The 21,672-nt window shown below is 42.9% G+C and overlaps 2 protein-coding genes across 2 annotated transcripts in view; one reads left to right on the top strand and one right to left on the bottom strand.

Annotated features, from left to right (window-relative positions):
* LOC139446114 (reelin-like) overlaps positions 1-12,358 on the top strand; it is a 96,594-nt gene extending 84,236 nt beyond the window's left edge. The window contains exons 51-59 of the mRNA XM_071227393.1: positions 940-1,046; positions 2,580-2,815; positions 3,657-3,818; positions 4,738-4,976; positions 6,644-6,798; positions 7,645-7,861; positions 9,710-9,824; positions 10,877-11,055; positions 11,587-12,358. Coding sequence (XP_071083494.1) covers positions 940-1,046; positions 2,580-2,815; positions 3,657-3,818; positions 4,738-4,976; positions 6,644-6,798; positions 7,645-7,861; positions 9,710-9,824; positions 10,877-11,055; positions 11,587-11,629 — 1,453 coding nt within the window. The 3' untranslated portion in view covers positions 11,630-12,358. The remainder of the gene's footprint in view (positions 1-939; positions 1,047-2,579; positions 2,816-3,656; positions 3,819-4,737; positions 4,977-6,643; positions 6,799-7,644; positions 7,862-9,709; positions 9,825-10,876; positions 11,056-11,586) is intronic.
* Positions 12,359-13,802: 1,444 nt separating this feature from the next.
* The window catches only part of LOC139445136 (protein CFAP20DC-like), a 29,408-nt gene continuing 21,538 nt past the window's right edge, over positions 13,803-21,672 (bottom strand). Inside the window, exons 17-21 of the mRNA XM_071226237.1 lie at positions 19,945-20,397; positions 18,617-18,862; positions 18,054-18,133; positions 15,550-15,647; positions 13,803-14,714 (exon numbers count right to left, since the gene is read on the bottom strand). Of these exons, the coding sequence (XP_071082338.1) occupies positions 14,575-14,714; positions 15,550-15,647; positions 18,054-18,133; positions 18,617-18,862; positions 19,945-20,397 (1,017 nt within the window). The 3' untranslated portion in view covers positions 13,803-14,574. The remainder of the gene's footprint in view (positions 14,715-15,549; positions 15,648-18,053; positions 18,134-18,616; positions 18,863-19,944; positions 20,398-21,672) is intronic.

Genomic DNA, 21,672 nt, shown 5'->3' with positions numbered 1-21,672 from the left:
GAAGAGGGGCGGTCGGGTAGCCTAGTGGTTAAAACTTTTGCTTGTCACGCTGAAAATCCGGGTTTGATTCCCGACATGGGTACATTGTGTGAAGCCCATTTCTGGTGTCCCCCACCGTGATATTGCTGGAATATTGCTAAAAGCGGCGTAAAACCATACTCACTCACTCACTCTTCGGGAAGATGTCTTCTGACATATGTTTTAAAGTTTTCATTCGAATAACAGTTGAAAGAAAACTTATAAAGAAATGAATAACTTGATTGCAATCAGTTGACAGTTTGAAGTATACCTGATTGACAGTTAGAAGTATACCTGATGTCATGTCTGTCTCACAACCGCGAGAGTTCACGTATTGAGAAAATGCTAGAGAAAATGACTCATAAGTTTTGTATTAAACAATGTCGATAAACATGGGTTTTCAGATTTGCAAGTTTCATTGAGTATAACACAGTCATTTCCAAATGAAGTTTCAGGGCGTCAAATACAACCCACAAATCTGATGCACATAACATTTATCACCAAAGTAGGCTGGTGTGGTAAACCTAATACTGCTCACTGGGGCATAACACAACACTACTACCCACCTGGATACAACAAGTGTGATAACTTCCTGATGCTTGCACATGGGCGGCATTTTACTGATTCTCCATGCATTGGCCAGTTGAAGTGATATGACATCACATTGCTTCAATGTAGATATGACATCATCTCTATATATATTCATGACATCACAATTCGATAACATCCTGTCATCTGAACAACAGACTGACGTCAGTGGAGTTTCTTGCAGATGACATTCATTATGTATTTCTACGTTTTCCTTTCGAACCCCCAAAATATAGATTATCTGTCCCCGACAAACAGACACTAATTGCCTCATGAAATGCTTGAGGGTTACGCCATCCACTTGGGTCAGATAATCTGCACCATGTTTGACAGGTTCATGCAGTACACGGCGATGATTGGCGGCCAGAGTATCCGCCCCGGGTGCTACCTGCCCAGTTCCCGTGACCAGAGCGTCCTGCTTCAGTTCTCAGTGGATGGAGGTACTGTAGGCTAAGTTTCACACATGTAATCCGAAGCTCAAGACTATAACACTCCAAAGAAGATAAAGAACATCCAATTCTTTCACATTACTATTGTTAATCTCTCATGCCATGATCAACTATAGTAATACGAAAAAATTGGGTGTTCTATATTTTCCTTTGAATAGTATATATTATAAATTGTAAAACTATCTGCTTCAATTTGATTTGTTTGAAGGAGTTATCAAATGACATTTTTACCTCTGAAATTTGTAATACCGTCAATAGCAGTAATCTGACCATGGTTGCTGTAAATAACGGTGAGTTGTGCCATCTTCCGATCGGTTCACATATGATTTCGCTGAAATGAATGTAAACAATATTGAATGAAACTTTGGAGAAAATTAATAAAATAGATTACAAACATAAGTCCAGATTTACAATGAACATGTTTTATAACCAGAAAGTGTAATTACATGATTAGTTTATGTACTTCAGTATGGATTTGTTGACATAGTATTTCCGGTGTTACGTTCTCACAGTAATGTCTTTGTGTTGGGGGAAAAAAACATCAAAACTCTTCCACCCTTGAAGCCCCCTAATGTTAGGTACAAAAACTCGCCTTATACACAGCAATATACGGTACTTACAGACCGCCGTCATAGCTAGAATATTGCTGAGTGCAGTGTTAAACTACAAACAAACAAACAAAACAAATCATAAATACAATAAAATGATAAACAATGTTTCAGTACTTTGTTCACTACCGTAATGGCTATCGACACCCCACCCACTGCCTAGTATGAAATACAAATGTTTCACATGTAGGATATTACAGAAATAGTTTATGATAAAATGGATTATGAACCGATGGAAGAACTGATGAGAGAAGTCTATTACACTGATGAAGAGCTGTCATACATTAAGTCATGTCTGTTATTTTTGAGTGGTCCAGAATATGAAATGATCATGAGCATACCCAAACTATTGGTAGATTGGTCTGTTGTCTGTAATGGAGAAATCGGGAGAATCTGTTGATTCTACTTTTGGAACCAACAGATTGGAGTGATGTCTCAGACTTGAACCATGTTGTAGTTGATGTATAATTTCTGTATAATTTTGCATAATGACCTATAGTTGCATCAGTTTTACTTAAATAATATGATGGCTCAGACATAACTGCAAGAACAACAATCATGATAATGAGTCTTTGAAAGGCATTTAGAAGTGATACCCATGAGGATTTGACCTGATGAAGGAGTAAGTATAAACTCCGAAACGTTGTGTTCCTCATAATAAAGAAGTTGACATCCATAAATTCTCTTGTTATGTCATCATAATCGTTTAATTTTGGGCAACTTGAGTTTATGTGGACATCAGCTGGTTACTGATTGGAACCAAAATGTGCAGAAATTGTGAAACAATATGTATTTGTTTTTGTTGTCTGTTGTGGTGGGTAGCCTAATGAGTTAAATGTGCTTGACACTTGGTTGTTGATCATGACTGCAATCAGGGAAAGCTGGTGTTGTATGTAGTTCCACCTCCTTCATACAGGCATCTCCTGGACCACACTGCACACACTGGATTATGCCACATACCTCACACCACGCCAGGATTACCTCCCCTTGCCAGAGGCCGCAAGGACGGAGAGCACACGGTTCCGATGGTGGCAGCCGCTGCCCTCTGACCCTCAGATGGAGCTCCCCCTGTGGGCACTGGACAATGTCCTGGTGGGCGGGACGGAGATCAACCCCAGTCAGTTCCTCCACACCTTCAACCTCTCCTTGCCGGTATAGTACTACTTTACTACCTTACATGTGTGTATTGGATTGTAGCTGTGTGTCTTGGATTGTTGCTGTGTGTCTTGGATTGTTGCTGTATGTCTTGGATTGTTGCTGTATGTCTTGGATTGTGTGCTGTGTGTCTTAGATTGTTGCTGTATGTCTTGGATTGTTGCTCTATGTATTGGATTGTTGCTGTGTGTCTTGGATTGTTGCTGTATGTCTTGGATTGTTGCTCTATGTCTTGGATTGTGTGCTGTGTGTCTTGGATTGTTGCTCTATGTATTGGATTGTTGCTGTGTGTCTTGGATTGTTGCTGTGTGTCTTGGATTGTTGCTCTATCTATTGGATTGTTGCTGTGTGTCTTGGATTGTTCCTGTGTGTCTTGGATTGTTGCTGTGTATATTGGATTGTTGCTGTGTGTATTGGATTGTTTGTGTGTGTGTGTTGGATTGTTGCTGTGTATATTACATTGTAGATGTATGTTTGGATTGTTGCTGTGTGTATTGGAATGTTTGTGTGTGTATTGGATTATTTATGTGTGTATTGGATGGTTTGTGTGTATAATGGATTGTTGATGTGTGTATTGGATTGTTTGTGTATGTATTGGATTGTTGCTGTGTGTATTGGATTGTTGTGTGTATTGGATTGTTTGTGTGTGTATTGGTTTATTTGTGTGTGTATTGGATTGTTGCTGTGTGTATTGGATTGTTTGTGTGTGTATTGGATTGTTGCTGTGTGTGTATTGGATTGTTTGTGTCTGTATTGGATTGTTTGTGTGTATATTGGATTGTTTGTATGTGTATTGGATTGTTGCTTTGTGTATTGTATGTTCCTCATCTCCTGACAGCAAGATGACTCCTCAGACTATGAGTTCAGTCCGCATGGCAAAGTAGAGAGTGGCGTCTGCTCCAAAACCGATGGCGCTCTGTCGTACCAGGAGGGGTCGGGAGTCCGGGCTTTTACCACCAACCAGCTCATCGTGCAGACCGGATACATGCTGCAGTTCAAGGTGACACATGAACATTTGAAACTTATTCAATTATTTGTGATGACAGCGCTAGATATGTCCCCTTTGGGGATTCAGGGTTAAATTGGTCTCCATAATTGGTTGTAAGATGCGACTTGGTTGATCATGGATCAATGGATTGGTTGATCAGACTCAGTGACTTGGTTGTCATCATTGTGATTGCTGGTTATATTATCAATAAATTGGTTGTCTCGACAAGATTATTAAAAGGCTACCCATATAGCTGTTATATTGCGAAGTGCAGTCTTAAACAACAAACAAACGATCTAGATGACTCGATATTGATGGTGATGTTGGCTTCTGCAAACTTTATTTATGCTGGCAGTAAGTGAAATATTTACTCTTTGTTTACACTCAGCTTGTGCAATTACTTATTCTACCAATGGCCTAGTCATTTAAGGTCCCACAGTTTCCTGTGCAGATTTGTGCCCCTTAGACATACCAGAATCCAATGATTGGGGGGTCGAATCTTAGATTCAATCTATACTTGAGCCAGTGGATTTCCCCAATCTTATGACCATCAAGTATTTCTGATAATACTGTAAAGTAAAGTGGTGTTAAATCCAATCACTCACTTGTGGTAAGAACAATCTCATTAAAATCAGATCTTTGTACTCGCTACCGCTAAACAAAGATCAGAGGACATACCATTAGGACCTTTCATCCGACCAATCAATTTAGTGGTAGCGAGAACTAAGATCTGATTTTAATGAGATTGTGGTAAGAATCACCTGCTGTTGAAAATAGATTTACATCTCTCTCTATGGCCCTTGATGATGGTCATTGATTGGTTTGTGTGTGTGGCCAGTACAGCTGCTATCAGGTCTTTCAGGACCTCTGATCACTCTGTGTGTGGACTTTGATTGCTTCATGCATATGTCACAATGTCTGATATCTGCAGATCGTGGTCGGTTGCAACCAGCACTACAATGTCTGCGAGGAGCACGCCCCAATCCGCCTGGAGTACAATAAGAATCCCCAGTCAGGGCGCTGGCATCTGGTGCGGCAGCTGTGTCTCCCAGACAACAACCAGATGGAGTGTCGCCCCCAGGTCCACCACCAGGCCAGCGTCTTCACCCTGTCGGACTTCCCTGCCTGGACCAGAGTAACCATCAGTCTCCCAGACAGGGTCTTCTCGGGGTGAGTAGGGGTCAGACAGGGTCTTCTTGGGGTGAGTAGGGGTCAGGCAGGGTTTTCTCGGGGTGAGTAGGGGTCAGACAGGGTCTTCCTGGGGTGAGTAGGGGTCAGACAGGGACTTCTCAGGGTAAGTTAGGGTCAGAAAGGGTCTTCTTGGGGTGAGTCAGGGTCAGACAGGGTCTCCAGAGTAGGGGTCAGACCTGGGGTGAGTCAGACTGGTCGGCTCGGAGTCTGTATACTGTGTCTGAGTGGGGTATTCATGTTAAACTGCACACACACACACACACACACACACACACACACACACACACACACACACACACGTGCATGCACGTCGCTATATAAGTGCAATAATCTTGGACGCGACGTTAAACCCAATTTCACCTCACCTCTTCAGAGTAGGGGTCAGACAGGGTCTTCTTGGGGTGAGTCAGACAGGGTCTTCTTGGGGTGAGTCAGGGTCAGACAGGGTCTTCTTGGGGTGAGTCAGGGTCAGACAGTCTTCAGAGTAGGGGTCAGACAGGGTCTTCTCAGGGTGGGTAGGGGTCAGACAGGGTCTTCTTTGGGTGAGTCGGGGTCAGACAGGGTCTTCAGAGTAGGGGTCAGACAGGGTCTTCTTGCGGTGAGTCAGGGTCAGACAGTCTTCAGAGTAGGGGTCAGACAGGGTCTTCTCAGGGTGGGTAGGGGTCAGACAGGGTCTTCTTTGGGTGAGTCGGGGTCAGACAGGGTCTTCAGAGTAGGGGTCAGACAGGGTCTTCTTTGGGTGAGTCAGGGTCAGACAGGGTCTTCAGAGTAGGGGTCAGACAGGGTCTTCTTGGGTGAGTCAGGGTCTTCTTGGGGTGAGTCAGGGTCTTCAGAGTAGGGGTCAGACAGGGTCTTCTCAGTGTGAGTAGGGGTCAGACAAGGTCTTCTCAGGGTAAGTTAGGGTCAGAAAGGGTCTTCTTGGGGTGAGTCAGGGTCAGAAGGGTCTTCAGAGTAGGGATCAGACAGGGTCTTCAGAGTAGGGGTCAGACTGGGCCTTCTTGGGGTGAGTCAGGGTCAGACAGGGTCTTCTTGGGGTCAGACAAGGTCTTCTTGGGGTGAGTCGGGGTCAGACAGGGTCTGCCGAGTAGGGGTCAGACAGGGTCTTCTTGGGGTGGGTCAGGGTCAGACAGGGTCTTCAGAGTAGGGATCAGACAGGGTCTTCAGAGTAGGGGTCAGACAGGGTCTTCAGAGTAGGGGTCAGACAGGGTCTTCTTGGGGTGGGTCAGGGTCTTCAGAGTTGGGGTCAGACAGGGTCTTCTTAGGTGAGTCAGGGTCTTCTTGGGGTGAGTCAGGGTCAGACAGGGTCTTCAGAGTAGGGGTCAGACAGGGTCTTCTTGGGGTGAGTCAGGGTCAGACAGGGTCTTCAGAGTAGGGGTCAGACAGGGTCTTCTTGGGGTGAGTAGGGTCAGACAGGGTCTTCTTGGGGTTAGTAGTCTGTATGTCTGTGTACTTATTTAGCTTCTATATAGAAATGGCGTCACGATCTCCAACTATGATTATGAGTAATTTTATTGTGTCGTGTTATTTGATTCGCCTGGTGGCAATTTTGGCAAGGGTATTTATCATAATAGAATGGAGTAAATCTACTGGATAATAGAGGAAGAGCTCTTGGTAGAATTTCAACAAATCCCAATTCTGCATTCCAGCTCGACCCGATTCCGGTGGATTCAGTCAACACGAGACTCGGATTCTACGGGTTGGGCACTGGACGACATCTATGTGGGGGAGAAGTGTCAGAACCTGTGTAGTGGGCGCGGAGACTGCCAACATGGCCACTGCCTCTGTGATGAGGGATATCATGGTTTGTTCATCTTCCGTCTCTAAAGTAAATCAAGGCCACGGTTACATGTGGGTCTGTTCTACTTGATACAGAAATAACTGCTTTCCAAACTATGACACGATACCCTGTACTGTGCAAGGATTTGGGATATCCCAGGTATTGACCATAAACAGTGTCGTCAGAATGGATAGTCCAGACTTATTACACTCCATCCCAGTAAAACCCTGGTTGGATTTTTTCCTCTTGAAATCATCCTGTTCAGCAAATGTCTGGATTAACGAGTCATGGGTTCAGAGTAATAATGTCCTGTGCAGATCTTCCCAACAGTAATTAACCGGATGAGCTTCCAAACTAACTCAGATCTTATGTGGTTGCATGTGGAATATTGCTGTATGTGGCGTAAACCCAATTCACTCACTCACTGACTGAAGTTCATTTCATGAATAGACACAATCAGAGGAGTACTGACCAATGTTTGTCATGTACCTGTCAATAATATGAGACATTTTGTATGTGCGATAAAGCCAGTGTACAGAGAGTTGTTATATGACATCCCAAGTCAGTTTTCAACACTGAATTTTTTTATTTCGTCACTTGATATGGATCAACCATATAAAGCTGTTACAAAGTAATACACAATACAGACTGTAAAATGTATTGTTTACCTCCTCAGTATGGACTGGTATATACTACTCAAAAGAAGTTTTAGAACACCCGATTCATGGCATGACATATTAACTATAGTAATATGAAAGAATCGAGGGTTCTTAACTTCTTTTGAGTAGGGAGGGTTCTAAACAGCTTAACCAGCAGGCTGTTCACTGTAGACAGACAACATCCTCAGGGCCCTTACTACCCGTGTTTCAGGTCCGACCTGTCGGCCGAGCAGACGTGAGCTCCCCAGCCGAATGTTTGAATCGTTTGAAGGCGGGATATTCTCCGCACACTGGGCTGCAGTGACAGGAGGGGGCATCGGGTTTGGATGCGGGGCACTGCTGCCATATGCTCATGGAAAGACGCTGTATTTCAATGACTGCGGCACACGACAGGCGGTTACTGCGGAGATGGATATGACATCAGCTGTGTGAGTTTCCTGGATTAGATTTGCTTGTTTTGTTTGTTTGTTGTTTTATCGCTGCACTATTCTGGCTATATGATGGTGGTCTGTAAGTAATCGAGTCTGGATCAGACAGTCCAGTGATTGACATCATGAGCATCGATCCACACATTTGGATTATGATGACATGCATCAACCAAGTCAGCGAGCCTGACCAGTTGATCCTGTTTGTCACCTCTTCTGACAAGCCTGGGTTGCTGAAGCCCTATTCTCTACCCAGATCTTCACTGGTCCTGGATTAGAGGACCCGTGAAGATCCGGGGTGGAATAGGTCTTCAGCAACCCTTGCTTGCCCTAAAAGGCGACTATGCTTGTCGAAAAAGGTGAGCAACGGGATCTGGTTGTCAGGCTCGCTGACTTGGTTGATGCATGTCATCGATTCCAATTGCGTGGATCAATGCTCATGATATCAATCACTGGATTGTTATTGTCCAGACTCGATTATTTACAGACCACCGTCATATAGCTGGAATATTGCTGAGTGCGGCATTAAACAACAGACAGACCGACCGACAGACCTGGATTAGAGTGAGCAAGTTGCAGTGTTCATTCCATCCTATTGGTCCTTTGACTGCTACTATTAATGTGATTTTGATTCTGATGAGTTGTTAATGTAGAGATTGATACCTGTAGATGTAACCATGTTAATGTGAATTTGGAACCAAACGCATGGCACAAGGTTTCATGTGTTAAATTTAGCACAGTTCAATGTACATGTAACCTAGCTCTACATTGAGAATACAATATGTTTATCTCCATGCTACCATGACTAAATAAAACGAGAACTATTTGGTGTTAGCAAGTGTATTGAGTGAAATGGCATGGGTTGAGTCCAGTGTTTTGAGTAGGTTGAGGATCAGAATTTACGGAAACATCGACAACAGCCTTCAAACAATATATGGTGCTCTATATGCTCAAGCAGTTTGTTTTCACCATAATGCTTTCAACGCTTTCGTAAGTACAAGTGAAGTATTATGGTGAAAACAAACTTCACTTGTACTTACAAAAGGCATTGAAAGCATGAAAGCAAGAAGCATAGCAACATTGTAAGCTAACATGAGGTGGGCACCCCTTAAGAAAACTAAACAGGCCTTGCTAAGGTTTCTTTCAACTTTACGACATCATATCGGTCATTGTGACGCAAAAGATATGATGTCACAGTCATATATAGAAAAACGTAAGCGCTCTGGTGTCCTCAAAATGTGAAATACGTTTTATGTAAATTTCTTTTGTGTTTTCTGCACAAAATGTATTGCCACACATCCTTTGAATATAGTAGTAACTTTGCATTTTGTAGGCTATAATGGTACATAATAATTATTTAAATATGCCTACCAACAATGACTGTAAAATAAGTACCATTCAAAAATGATAAGCTTCTGTGGTGATGTGGCTGTAAATTGGCTGTTTCAATCATAGGGGGTGTAATGTGATTTTGTACCTCTGATTGACCAGTCAAAATCAAGTATTTTCAAGTTCATGGAAGAATATGCTGTAAACCAATGAAAATATGGGAACAACTCAATATATATATATACCCAGGGCACATTTCAAAGGTAAACTGATCAAGAATGACCCTATCAGCTCTACTGCTTTTGCAGATTTGTTTTTTGTCTGTACATTTATGAAACTAAAAGTAGCATTTCAGCAGCATCAACTAATCTGGGTTGCTATCTGTATCCTTCTGGCTTCACAAGACTACAGATATTAGACATTAACCTTTCATAAGTCTTCTCAAAGTATCAAATGAATAAAAAATTACTTGAAATGCAATCACAATAATTTCACATATACTAAAACTTTTTTTTGTTCCAGGAAAATAATATTTGTGATGCAAATAGGTTGTCAAGCTCAGACAGAGAATTGTAACGTTCGTCTGGGCAGCGGTCCTGACTATAGAGGGGTACTGCTGCAGTACTCCACTAACAAGGTGAGATACACTACGTCTCCGTTGCAGTCATCTCCATCTTGATCATCATCTCATGTGTATTATTAATGTATTAGGGTGGCCTAGTCGTCTAGGGTGCCGCGATTCGCTGTGCAGAGTTGCATCCTTTGGATACGCCAGAAACCTATGATTGTGGGTTCAAATCCCAGTTCACCCTGATTATGTTTCTAGGTTTGTCAGCACCATACCCGTGCACGTGGGTTTCACCGAAGTGGTAAACGTCTAGGACCTGCACCACTTCGGGCTTTCCTCCCACGCCGTGATAGAACTGGAATACTGTTTAAAGCGGCGTTAAATATAACTCACTCACTCACTCACTATTAATGTATAAATTCCTTTAGTCACGTTATGGATGAAATACTGCCGATGTGATCTCTAAATTTTAACTCACACGCTCATCTTCATCTCAGAACGTGTCATACCAAAAGATGGTACTTGTTGTTACCCTGCCTAGAGCACAGCATTAAGGGAATAAAGCCAGAATGGATTGCTCAGAGTCAGTATAATCAATACTGTGTCTGAGTGGGGTGTCTATGATAAACTGTATGGTATTTCAGTGGGCTAGAACTATAAAACCAGACTAAATTCGGGACTAATACAAGCATGTCTTGCACATCACTTTAACTGTAACTAGAAACAAACGTGTGTCATAAAAAGATCTACAGAATACAATCTAATAAAAAAGAGCCACGAAGTCAGGTGAGATAAAAATGTGTATTATATTTGCAAATATATAAGCAATGCTTACTTTTCTCCAGGTGTACATTTCTCCAAGTCATCCTGAAAGCATGGTCCCCGATTAACGGGGTCTAGAGTGAGTGAGTGAGTTATTATTTACCGTCACATGGGCAATATTTCAGCCATATCGTGACGAGAATGGGGTCTAGACAAACATTTTATAGTAAATGGTTAAATTAATTTTCATGACACTTACATTCTGATGAAAGCAGTATACAGGGGGTATTAGGAGTTCAATCTGAATCTGTTGTGATAGCTGCTTTGACAAACTAACAAAGTCTTGGCTCCGACTTCAGGGTTCTGATTGGAAGTTACTAGCCCGCCATGATCCTGAAGACTTCATGAGGCCACGGCGTATGGCGTATGACGTCCCCTCCGCTGCACGCGCCGTGGGCACTCAGTTCCGGTGGTGGCAGCCAATACATGATGGAGCTGGCGCAGACCAATGGGCAATCGATAAAGTAGAAATTATTTCGTAAGTATCACCTGCTGGAGCTTGTAGAAGTATCATTGATGAGCCTTGTCTAGCTGTAGACAAATTGAATCACTGTGTTGTTGGTTGGTTTGTTGTTTTACGCCGCACTGAGCAATATTCCAGCTATATGTAGCTGTCTGTAATTAATCTACCCTGGCCAAGACAATCCAGTGATTGAGATCATGAGCATCGATCGATGACATGATTCAACCAAGCCAGCAAGCCTGACCACACGATCCCGTTTTGTCCCCTCTTACGACCCTCATAGTCGCCTTTTACAGCAAGCATGGGTTCCTGAAGACCTATTCAACTACCAGATCTTCACGGGTCGGAATCACTGTGTGTCCCCTTATTTCTTTGCATGATGAAACATGACTCATACATAGTCCTACCAACATTCTCACTTTAAGTCTGTGTACCATGTGTGAAACAACCCATGTAAAACCTCCCACCCTACATATTTAAGAGATTTGAATGGAAATCCTATGTTTATTCAATGCGACCTTACTAGCATCTTGTCTTCTGTTTCAGTGGCCCATCACATCAAGTTAGGAACAGATGGACAAGACAGTAGTTAAAGAGAAACATCGAACTGGATATCTACCAAGTCCTGTTGTCACAATATTTGAGGAACCGCAATATGTGCAGAAATGTACCTAGAAACTGACACGAAGGCCCGATCTAGGCTCCATGGCCTGTCCCTGCATGTGACGTGTGAAGGATTGTGTACATACACCGCTGTGTAGATACATGTAAATATTTCTACAGCTGACTGGACAACGCAGGCCAGCTATTACAGGTCATTCCTACTTATTCTGCAACAGTGCTATGAACTACATTCAGATGTACAAAATCAGTTATGTAAGTTTATATAGTCCTTGTATACAGATTGGCATGAGTTTACAGGTTATCAATTAGAAAATGTAAAGTCCTTTAATATCCAGCTCTGGTCAATATTGTTCAGGTACATAGGTGGAGAAATTTGTCTTTTGTGTTTTCTTTCATCACCCAACTTGTGCAAAATGTTTCTTATTAAAAATACTTATACCTTATATATTTTCATATTTTAACAAAAAATGACTTTGTTTTACCCCCCCCCCCAAACTATTTCTTTTTGTGTGACTCCTCACAAGTCCCTCCCAATGACCCATCTGCAATAGTTAAGTGACCAGTCTTTAATTCAGTATTCTTGTGATGCATGTTCTGATTATTATGACAAAACAAACCCTGTTGCCAAACTACGGAAGTAGAATTGTATATACTATTAGAAACATGTTAAGTCATTAAATGTTCATTCTTTTAATCTTGATAACACTTTGTTGTATGTTCTTGTAATTGCTAATGAGGGGACAACCCTGAGAAGATCTGGGTTAGAACTGGTCTTCAGTAACCCATGCTTGTTGTAAGAGGCGACTAACAGGATTGGTGGTCAAGCTCAGCAACTTGGTTGATGCATGTCATTGTATCCCAATTGCTCAGATCAATGCTTGTGATATCAGTCACGAGACTGTCTCTTCCAGATTAGATTATTTACTGATGTCATCTGGCTGGAATATTGCAGAGTGCAGCAACAAACAAACATTAAGGGGGCAGGAGGGACTAAGTGGCCTTAAATCCCTCAATTTGTTGACCAGTTACGTGCCTTAGCCCTGTTAGGATCAAATTAAAAAATGGCCTAACCCCTGGTTTCTCAGCACGAGGGCTGTGAATTGGCAAAATATTGTATTGCAACATCCTGCAACACAGGCATCTATATATACTGAACCGCAAAAGAAACATCACCCTACGTAACATTGCATGAAAAGTTTTGATGATAAAAAAATAAAGCAGATGACAATGAAACCGTTCACCCAAACGCATCACGGCAACGGCCATTGGAACCCGATGCACGTGAGTTCCGTGCAAATTGAAATGCCCATTTCTTGCCCCATAAAAATCCACCCAGATTGGATTACATGCATTCGTTATTGAATTGCTACCACATGCCAAGATTGACAAGAAATCGGCGACACCAAGCCCTTGGACGATTGAAACTGCCCAGCAAATAGCCAATGCATTTCAAGTCCACGTGAGGACCATATACAGGCTCAAGCAACGGTACCAGACCACCAACGCTACAGATGACCGACCACGTAGTGGAAGGCCAAGGGATTGTGCGACAGATCTTCAAGATCGCTTTGTTACTGCTGCGGAAACTGCTCAGCAGACCATGTGGACACACCAGCGACACATTAGTGCGGACACCGTGCGTCGACGATTTACGAGCAGACACTCATCCATTCAATGTATCGACGTTGCACGGCAGTCATCGATGCACATGGCGGACACACCAGATACTGACTTGTGATGCCATTTTCACAGAGACTAGTGTTGTGTTTCACTTTAAGAACATTTGACACTTTAATTTCAACCTTGATGATCAGTTTTGCCAAGTTTCATCTTTTTAATATGTCTCAAAGTATGTTTACAGTGTTTGGACAAATAAAGTTTCTCATATATCTATCCATGGTGATGTTTCTTTTGCAGTTCAGTATATTTTTGACCGATTGACACTTATTGCACATGCAGATCCTATTTTCTACATTGATGCATGTCATTGTATCCCAATTGTGTAGATCAATGCTCATGATGTCAATCGTTTGATTGTCTGGTCTAGACTTGATTATTTACAGACCACCATCATATAGCTGGAATATTGCTGAGTGCGGCGTTAAACAACAAACTTTGTCAACAACAAAACAAAGAACATCAGTCAATATCTATTTTATATGTACAATTTACATAATTACAAAAATAACTGATCAAAGAAGGTATCTTAATTCATAACCCTGACACTCAAATCCCTGTAAGATGTCTTTACATAGATATCTGTATACAATATTGAACAACAAAATAAATATGTTTGCTGTACAAATAGCATGTCCACTTGGTGGGTAAAAAAACATCACGAAGGATTATTCTGATAACAGGAAATATCTTGAATGTACAAGTCATGGAATAAATATCACAGTAACATAGTCAGGGTATCTACATCATGGAGGGAATCTGTCCAATAACTACCGTATTCCATGTATTAAGTGCACAGTCTACCTACACCACTTTATTGTAATTTAACTAGGCTTCTGATTACTTCATGGAATATAATTATAAACCAGACAGGATGTCTTGAAGAGGTACATGTATCTTACTAAAGGCAGCTGGAAATGTTTGTTTTATAGTAGTAGATGTGCTTAATAGAGTACAGAGCTGAAAATGTTCTATTCTATTGAATAGTCAACAATCCTCGGTTGCATTCCAAATAAACAACCACTTGTCTCTGCAAATGGATGCAACTTTATGTCGAAATATGCATGGCATCTTTCTGGTTGCACACTCCCCAGGGAGCTGAGAATGCATTTGGAATTCACACTGATCTGTTGTGGGCTATGAATATAGTCCTCTGTGGTGTGGAATTCTCCACTATATAAGTGGACTATTGGTATTATTGTAACTGAAGACACTGGAATGCTAGGGGATGTCTCAGCCGATCCCCGGTGTGCCCTTCAGTTCATAATACTTCCGTGTGACCGGGTCGTAGTAACAGTTGAGACTGGGGTCAAACAGGAGGTTGACCTTATCATCGTCTGTGTCTTCGCCTGTTGACTGGGGACCGCTTGAATCTGGAAGAGTGAGTGAGTGAGTGAGTGAGTGAGTGAGTGTGGTTTTACGCCGCTTTCAGCAATATTCCAGCAATATCACCACAGGGGACACCAGAAATGGGCTTCACACATTGTACCCATGTGGGAAATCAAACCCGGGTCTTCGGTGTGACGAGCGAACGCTTTAACCATTTGGCTACCCGCCGCCCCTGAATCTGGAAGGGGAAGGAGGTCTCTATATACAGATATTCACTTGCATCAGATGACACAAGAGTCTGATATGATCCCCATAGCTTCTACAAGGAGTCATGGTCAGGAAGATTGGAGTCTGGTTTTCAAGCAACACAACAAAAAATATTGTTTCAATTGCTAATGATTAAAACCAATAACCTGTAACTTTGAAAGTGATTATGTTTTTTCTGCTGTTTCTAGCTTATTCAAGCTTATCACATTGGTGGTCATCAAGCAAGGCTTCACCAACAATCATCAAGACATTGCAGTTATTTTGGTTACTGAAGCCAAGTAACAAATGTTATATTTGGGATAACACTTCTCAGTAAAGTACAGATTCTCATACTTTTTTGAGTCCCATCCGGGATTCGAACCCACACTCCCAGAGTGAGGCTCCTAATCGCCAGCACACAAAGTCAAGGATCTAACCCACTCAGCCACTGAGGCTTCCACAAAATGAAAATCTGACAAATGGTAGTCTAGATCATGTACTTTGTGTACCCTGTGAAGGCAAGTGTTCATTGTGACAACTAACACTAACCAATTACAATACGCTACTGCACCGTCCTTACTTAAAAAAGTTTGAAAGATCACTGGTCAATATTAGTGCCAGGTGTCCCCTCACCTATGTTGTGAGATTCGGGAATCTCCTCCACCATGTGGCCAGTGTGGTTCAGGTCGCCAGGCAGGACAATCGGGGGGCTGTATACTCCACTCCAGTCTCTACAACACAATATGCAGCACATGTACTGTCTACACAACACCCACTCTGTACTGTCTACAACACAACACCCACTCTGTACTGTCTACAACACAACACCCACTCTGTACTGTCTACAACACAACACAACACCCACTCTGTACTGTCTACAACACAACACAACACCCACTCTGTACTGTCTACAACACAACACCCACTCTGTACTGTCTACAACACAACACCCACTCTGTACTGTCTACAACACAACACCCACTCTGTAGTGTCTACAACACAACACCCACTCTGTACTGTCTACAACACAACACCCACTCTGTACTGTCAACAACACAATGCCCACTCTGTACTGTCTACAACACAACACCCACTCTGTACTGTCTACAACACAACACCCACTCTGTACTGTCTACAACACAACACCCACTCTGTACTGTCTACAACACAACACCCACTCTGTACTGTCTACAACACAACACCCACTCTGTACTGTCTACAACACAACACCCACTCTGTACTGTCTACAACACAACACCCACTCTGTACTGTCTACAACACAACTCCCACTCTGTAGTGTCAACAACACAATGCCCACTCTGTACTGTCTACAACACAACACCCACTCTGTACTGTCAACAACACAATGCCCACTCTGTACTGTCTACAACACAACACCCACTCTGTACTGTCTACAACACAACACCCACTCTGTACTGTCTACAACACAACACCCACTCTGTACTGTCTACAACACAACACCCACTCTGTACTGTCTACAACACAACACCCACTCTGTACTGTCAACAACACAACGCCCACTCTGTACTGTCTACAACACAACACCCACTCTGTACTGTCTACAACACAACACAACACCCACTCTGTACTGTCTACAACACAACACCCACTCTGTACTGTCTACAACACAACACCCACTCTGTACTGTCTACAACACAACACAACACCCACTCTGTAGTGTCTACAACACAACACCCACTCTGTACTGTCTACAACACCCACTCTGTACTGTCTACAACACAACACCCACTCTGTACTGTCTACAACACAACACCCACTCTGTACTGTCTACAACACAACACCCACTCTATACTGTCTACAACACCCACTCTGTACTGTCTACAACACAACACCCACTCTGTAGTGTCTACAACACAACACCCACTCTGTAGTGTCTACAACACAACACCCACTCTGTACTGTCTACAACACAACACCCACTCTGTACTGTCTACAACACAACACCCACTCTGTACTGTCTTCAACACAACACCCACTCTGTACTGTCTACAACACAACACCAACTCTGTAATGTCTACAACACAACACCAACTCTGTACTGTCTACAACACAACACAACACCCACTCTGTAGTGTCTACAACACAACACCCACTCTGTACTGTCTACAACACAACACCCACTCTGTAGTGTCTACAACACAACACCAACTCTGTACTGTCTACAACACAACACCAACTCTGTACTGTCTACAACACAACACAACACCCACTCTGTACAGTCTACAACACAATGCCCACTCTGTACTGTCAACAACACAACGCCCACTCTGTAATGTCTACAACACAACACCCACTCTGTACTGTCTACAACACAACACCAACACTGTACTGTCTACAACACAACACCAACTCTGTACTGTCTACAACACAACACAACACCCACTCTGTAATGTCTACAACACAATGCCCACTCTGTACTGTCAACAACACAACGCCCACTCTGTAATGTCTACAACACAACACCCACTCTGTACTGTCTACAACACAACACCCACTCTGTACTGTCTACAACACAACACCAACTCTGTACTGTCTACAACACAACACAACACCCACTCTGTACTGTCTACAACACAACACCAACTCTGTACTGTCTACAACACCCACTCTGTACTGTCTACACCATCAGTGTCCAAGGAGTTCATAGACATATCAGATCCTGAATCACAGATTGGTCCACACAGATTTAATGAAATGCTTTACACACACTGTACCATTTCCCCCATATTACATGAGACATCAGTATCATATTATAAAACTTTGTTAAAAATTACACAATAAGTCCTGGATATTGCATCCCATTATTTTCCCGTTTTAAGGAGCTAAGCAACATTTCGATCTGACAATATCCAGGATAGGGTGGATGCAAAGTAGGACTTTGTTGATCACTGTTCATGAGTTAGTCTAACCGAAACTAAACAAGCAGTTTGAAGATACGGCTTTTATGTTTCTTTCCATGGTGTAAAATAACACTCTCTCCCTCGAACAGACCCTGTGCTCTTGACATAACAATTCATCAGTCACAAGGCTACCTAACTGGTTCGTAAATCAGGAACAGTTTAGAGTTCCTACACGGAAAGGTAAGAGTTATATACCTTGGATTCGATGATGTTAGTGTGTCACTGCTCAGTCGTGATTTCATTTCATCTTGGTAGTTGTGCGGCATCTGGTGGATCTGCATCAAGACATCATTCACTTAGCTTCAAAATATACACTACAAGCATGTGTCAAATAGGCTGTGAAGCTAATGAGAACACCACACTGACAGTGCATGACGTGTGAGAGCAGTTACCGACACTGTGTACATGAATAATGATACACTAGGATGCTTCATTGCTTTGGGCTAAAAAACACTGCCATACACATGATATACAATGATATATGCCAGTCTTCACTACCTTGAACAGCTCTAGAAGCAAGATATCAAACAATAGTTATCATTGTGTATAATTCTAAGAATACTACCTCTATTTCACCATTGCCATGTTTATGCTGATAATCACACTAAAATTCTTTTTATAAATTTTCAACAGACATCCTCTTCCGAGCCAAACATATCTAACAGTTGTGATGAAATCCCTATCCTTTGCTGGAAATGGAACTGCGCATGTGTAAGGTGTGAAAACATTGCTTCTTTCCTGTGTGTCTGCCTACTCACTGGTGCCTTCCAAGTGCTGAAGCTGGTGTCATCGTCACTGGTGGTCGTTGGCGACTCAGAGTACATTTGTGGAGCGAGATGATCATGGTGGGAGCGACGGGGGCTCCGGTTGAAGGTGTTCGGGTCTTTCCTGGGGGAGTCTGGTGCTTCCTCCTCTTCCTGCTGTCTCTTCATACTCAGGAACATCTGGGCCTCAAAGGAGTCAGTCACATCAGCCATTTGGTACTTGGTGAAGTCGTACTGGCGCTGGAACACAGGGAATATCACTGTACACATTACAGGAAAGAATCTGAACACATAAGACTAACTACAAGAGGTTGATACAGTCTGCAACATTAGCCATTAGCCTGTCAAACTAGTTTTGTTTGTTTGTTTGTTGCTTAACGCTGCACTCAGAAATATTCCAGCTATATGACAGCGGTCTGTAAATAATTGAGTCTGGACCAGACCAATCTAGCGATTTACATCATGAGCATCGATCCACGCAACTGGGATAGGATGACATGCATCAACCCATTAGTCGCCTCTTACAACAAGCAGAGTTGCCTTTCATGGGTTGCTGAAGGCCTATTCTACCCCGAATCTTCACGGGTTGAGCATTCTTTGTGGTACCCCCATAGGTCTAGTAATGTTTGTCTCTCATAAATCTGTCGTCAAGCAGTTGAAACATATACAATGAACAGACAAAACACATTCTTGGCAACATTCAACCATACATTAAACTCCTCATGGAAACTGAATCCCTGTTAATTGATGCACACCTATTCTATGTTTGTAAACATGTCATAGAACAATGCAATGGCTCTGAATCCATATTAATGTAAAATATTTGCAACATGTGTTAACCTTGTCTCCTTAATTGTCCTTTGCATGAAATAAGTGAAGAATGAACTTAAAGGTGAAATATAAATCAAAGTCTCTGAATGATATATAGAAAGAAAGAAACCCCGGTCAATGTATCCGTGCGCTATTTAATGGATCATATAACTATCTGATTGTTAATCAGACCATGGGTAGTGAATCACAGGTTAAGATTAAGTCTCAACCTTGTTATTAGTATCACCATATAATCACAGATGATGCAATGGACTAAAGCTTGATACAACATTGCCTTCAATAACTATTAACTGTAATAATTTCTTTAGTTAAAAGCATCTAGCTTTTCCTCATTTTGAATAGCCTTATGCCTGATACCTTTAGAGCTTGCTTCCCTGACCTTACATGGTAATGAAACCTGACAACATCCTTAAATGAAACTGCAGACTTGTTTGTTATTTGGGATTTTCAAATGTCATGACATGTTATCTCCACACAATGTAGTCACTTACCGACGAAGGGTTGGCATTTGAGATTCTGGCATCATTGCTGGGTATCTGCACAAGATTCTTCAGACTCATCCTGGATATCACATTGGCGTGCAGACCGCCATTCTGGTCAGCGTATAATGCAGGATTAAATTGCCCTCGCTGCTCAGGGCTAATACTGGAAACTTTTGGCGTTGCATCAACAGTTCGTGTTCGTCCCCCACTGTCCCCTTTTTTCCCCCCGGACCCTCCTCTCTGATCACGTGTTTTAGGACTCGATGTACTGGACGTTCCACTGTGAGGGCGTGAACTGCCACTGTGAGGTCGCGACCCTGGTTTCCGGTGTCTAGATGGAGTTGTCTCCTCGTCAGTGCTCGACATGTCATTCACGAAGTCGTCCTCCAGTCTTGCTCCACGAGAAGACAGGGAATCCAGGGCGGACCTTGGGTTGGATCTTTGGGGTCGGGTCTTCTTGGCCTGGAAAACGATTAAGTAATAATAGTCTTTGAACAAAAGCATAGTCTTTGATAGGCATTTAGAAGTTGTGAGAATGTGAAGAAATGAAACTTTTACGGATAACAACTTCTTTATTGTTTGTAATAACATTTCAGGGCTACTTCTTGCCCCTTCATCAGGTTGATGAAGAAGTAAGAAGTAGCCCTGAAACATCAGATCCTGATGAAGGAGCCCGAAGTAGACCTGAAACATCAGGTCCTGATGAAGGGGCAAGAAGTAGCCCTGAAACATGAGGTCCTGATGAAGGGGCCCGAAGTAGCTCTGAAACATGAGGTCCTGATGAAGGGGCAAGAAGTGGCCCTGAAACATCAGGTCCTGATGAAGGAGCCCGAAGTAGCCCTGAAACATCAGGTCCTGATCAAGGGGCAAGAAGTGGCCCTGAAACATCAGGTCCTGATGAAGGAGCCTGAAGTAGCCCTGAAACATCAGGTCCTGATCAAGGGGCAAGAAGTAGGGGCCCGAAGTAGCTCTGAAACATCAGGTCCTGATGAAGGGGCAAGAAGTAGCCCTGAAACATCAGGTCCTGATCAAGGGGCAAGAAGTAGCCCTGAAACATCAGGTCCTGATGAAGGGGCAAGAAGTAGCCCTGACACATCAGGTCCTGATGAAGGAGCCCAAAGTAGCCCTAAAACATCAGGTCCTGATGAAGGGGCAAGAAGTAGCCCTGAAACATAAGGTCCTGATTAAGGGGCAAGAAGTAGCCCTGAAACATCAGGTCCTGATGAAGGGGCAAGAAGTGGCCCTGAAACATCAGGTCCTGATAAAGGGGCCCGAAGTAGCCCTGAAACATCAGGTCCTGATGAAGGGGCCCGAAGTAGCCCTGAAACATCAGGTCCTGATGAAGGAGCCTGAAGTAGCCCTGAAACATCAGGTCCTGATGAAGGGGCAAGAAGTAGCCCTGAAACATCAGGTCCTGATGAAGGGGCCCGAAGTAGCCCTGAAACATCAGGTCCTGATGAAGGGGCAAGAAGTAGCCCTGAAACATCAGGTCCTGATGAAGGGGCAAGAAGTAGCCCTGAAACATCAGATCCTGATGAAGGAGCCCAAAGTAGCCCTGAAACATCAGGTCCTGATGAAGGGGGAAGAAGTATCCCTAAAAACATGAGGTCCTGATGAAGGGGCAAGAAGTAGCCCTGAAACATGAGGTCCTGATGAAGGGGCCCGAAGAAGCCCTGAAACATGAGGTCCTGATGAAGGGGCAAGAAGTAGCCCTGAAATATCAGGTCCTGATGAAGG

The sequence above is a fragment of the Haliotis cracherodii genome, unplaced genomic scaffold (genome assembly GCF_022045235.1).
Source record: "Haliotis cracherodii isolate W230 unplaced genomic scaffold, xgHalCrac1.p SCAF_6, whole genome shotgun sequence".
In the NCBI taxonomy this organism is placed as follows: Eukaryota; Metazoa; Mollusca; class Gastropoda; order Lepetellida; family Haliotidae; genus Haliotis; species Haliotis cracherodii.
This window is presented reverse-complemented; position numbering and strand designations above follow the sequence as displayed.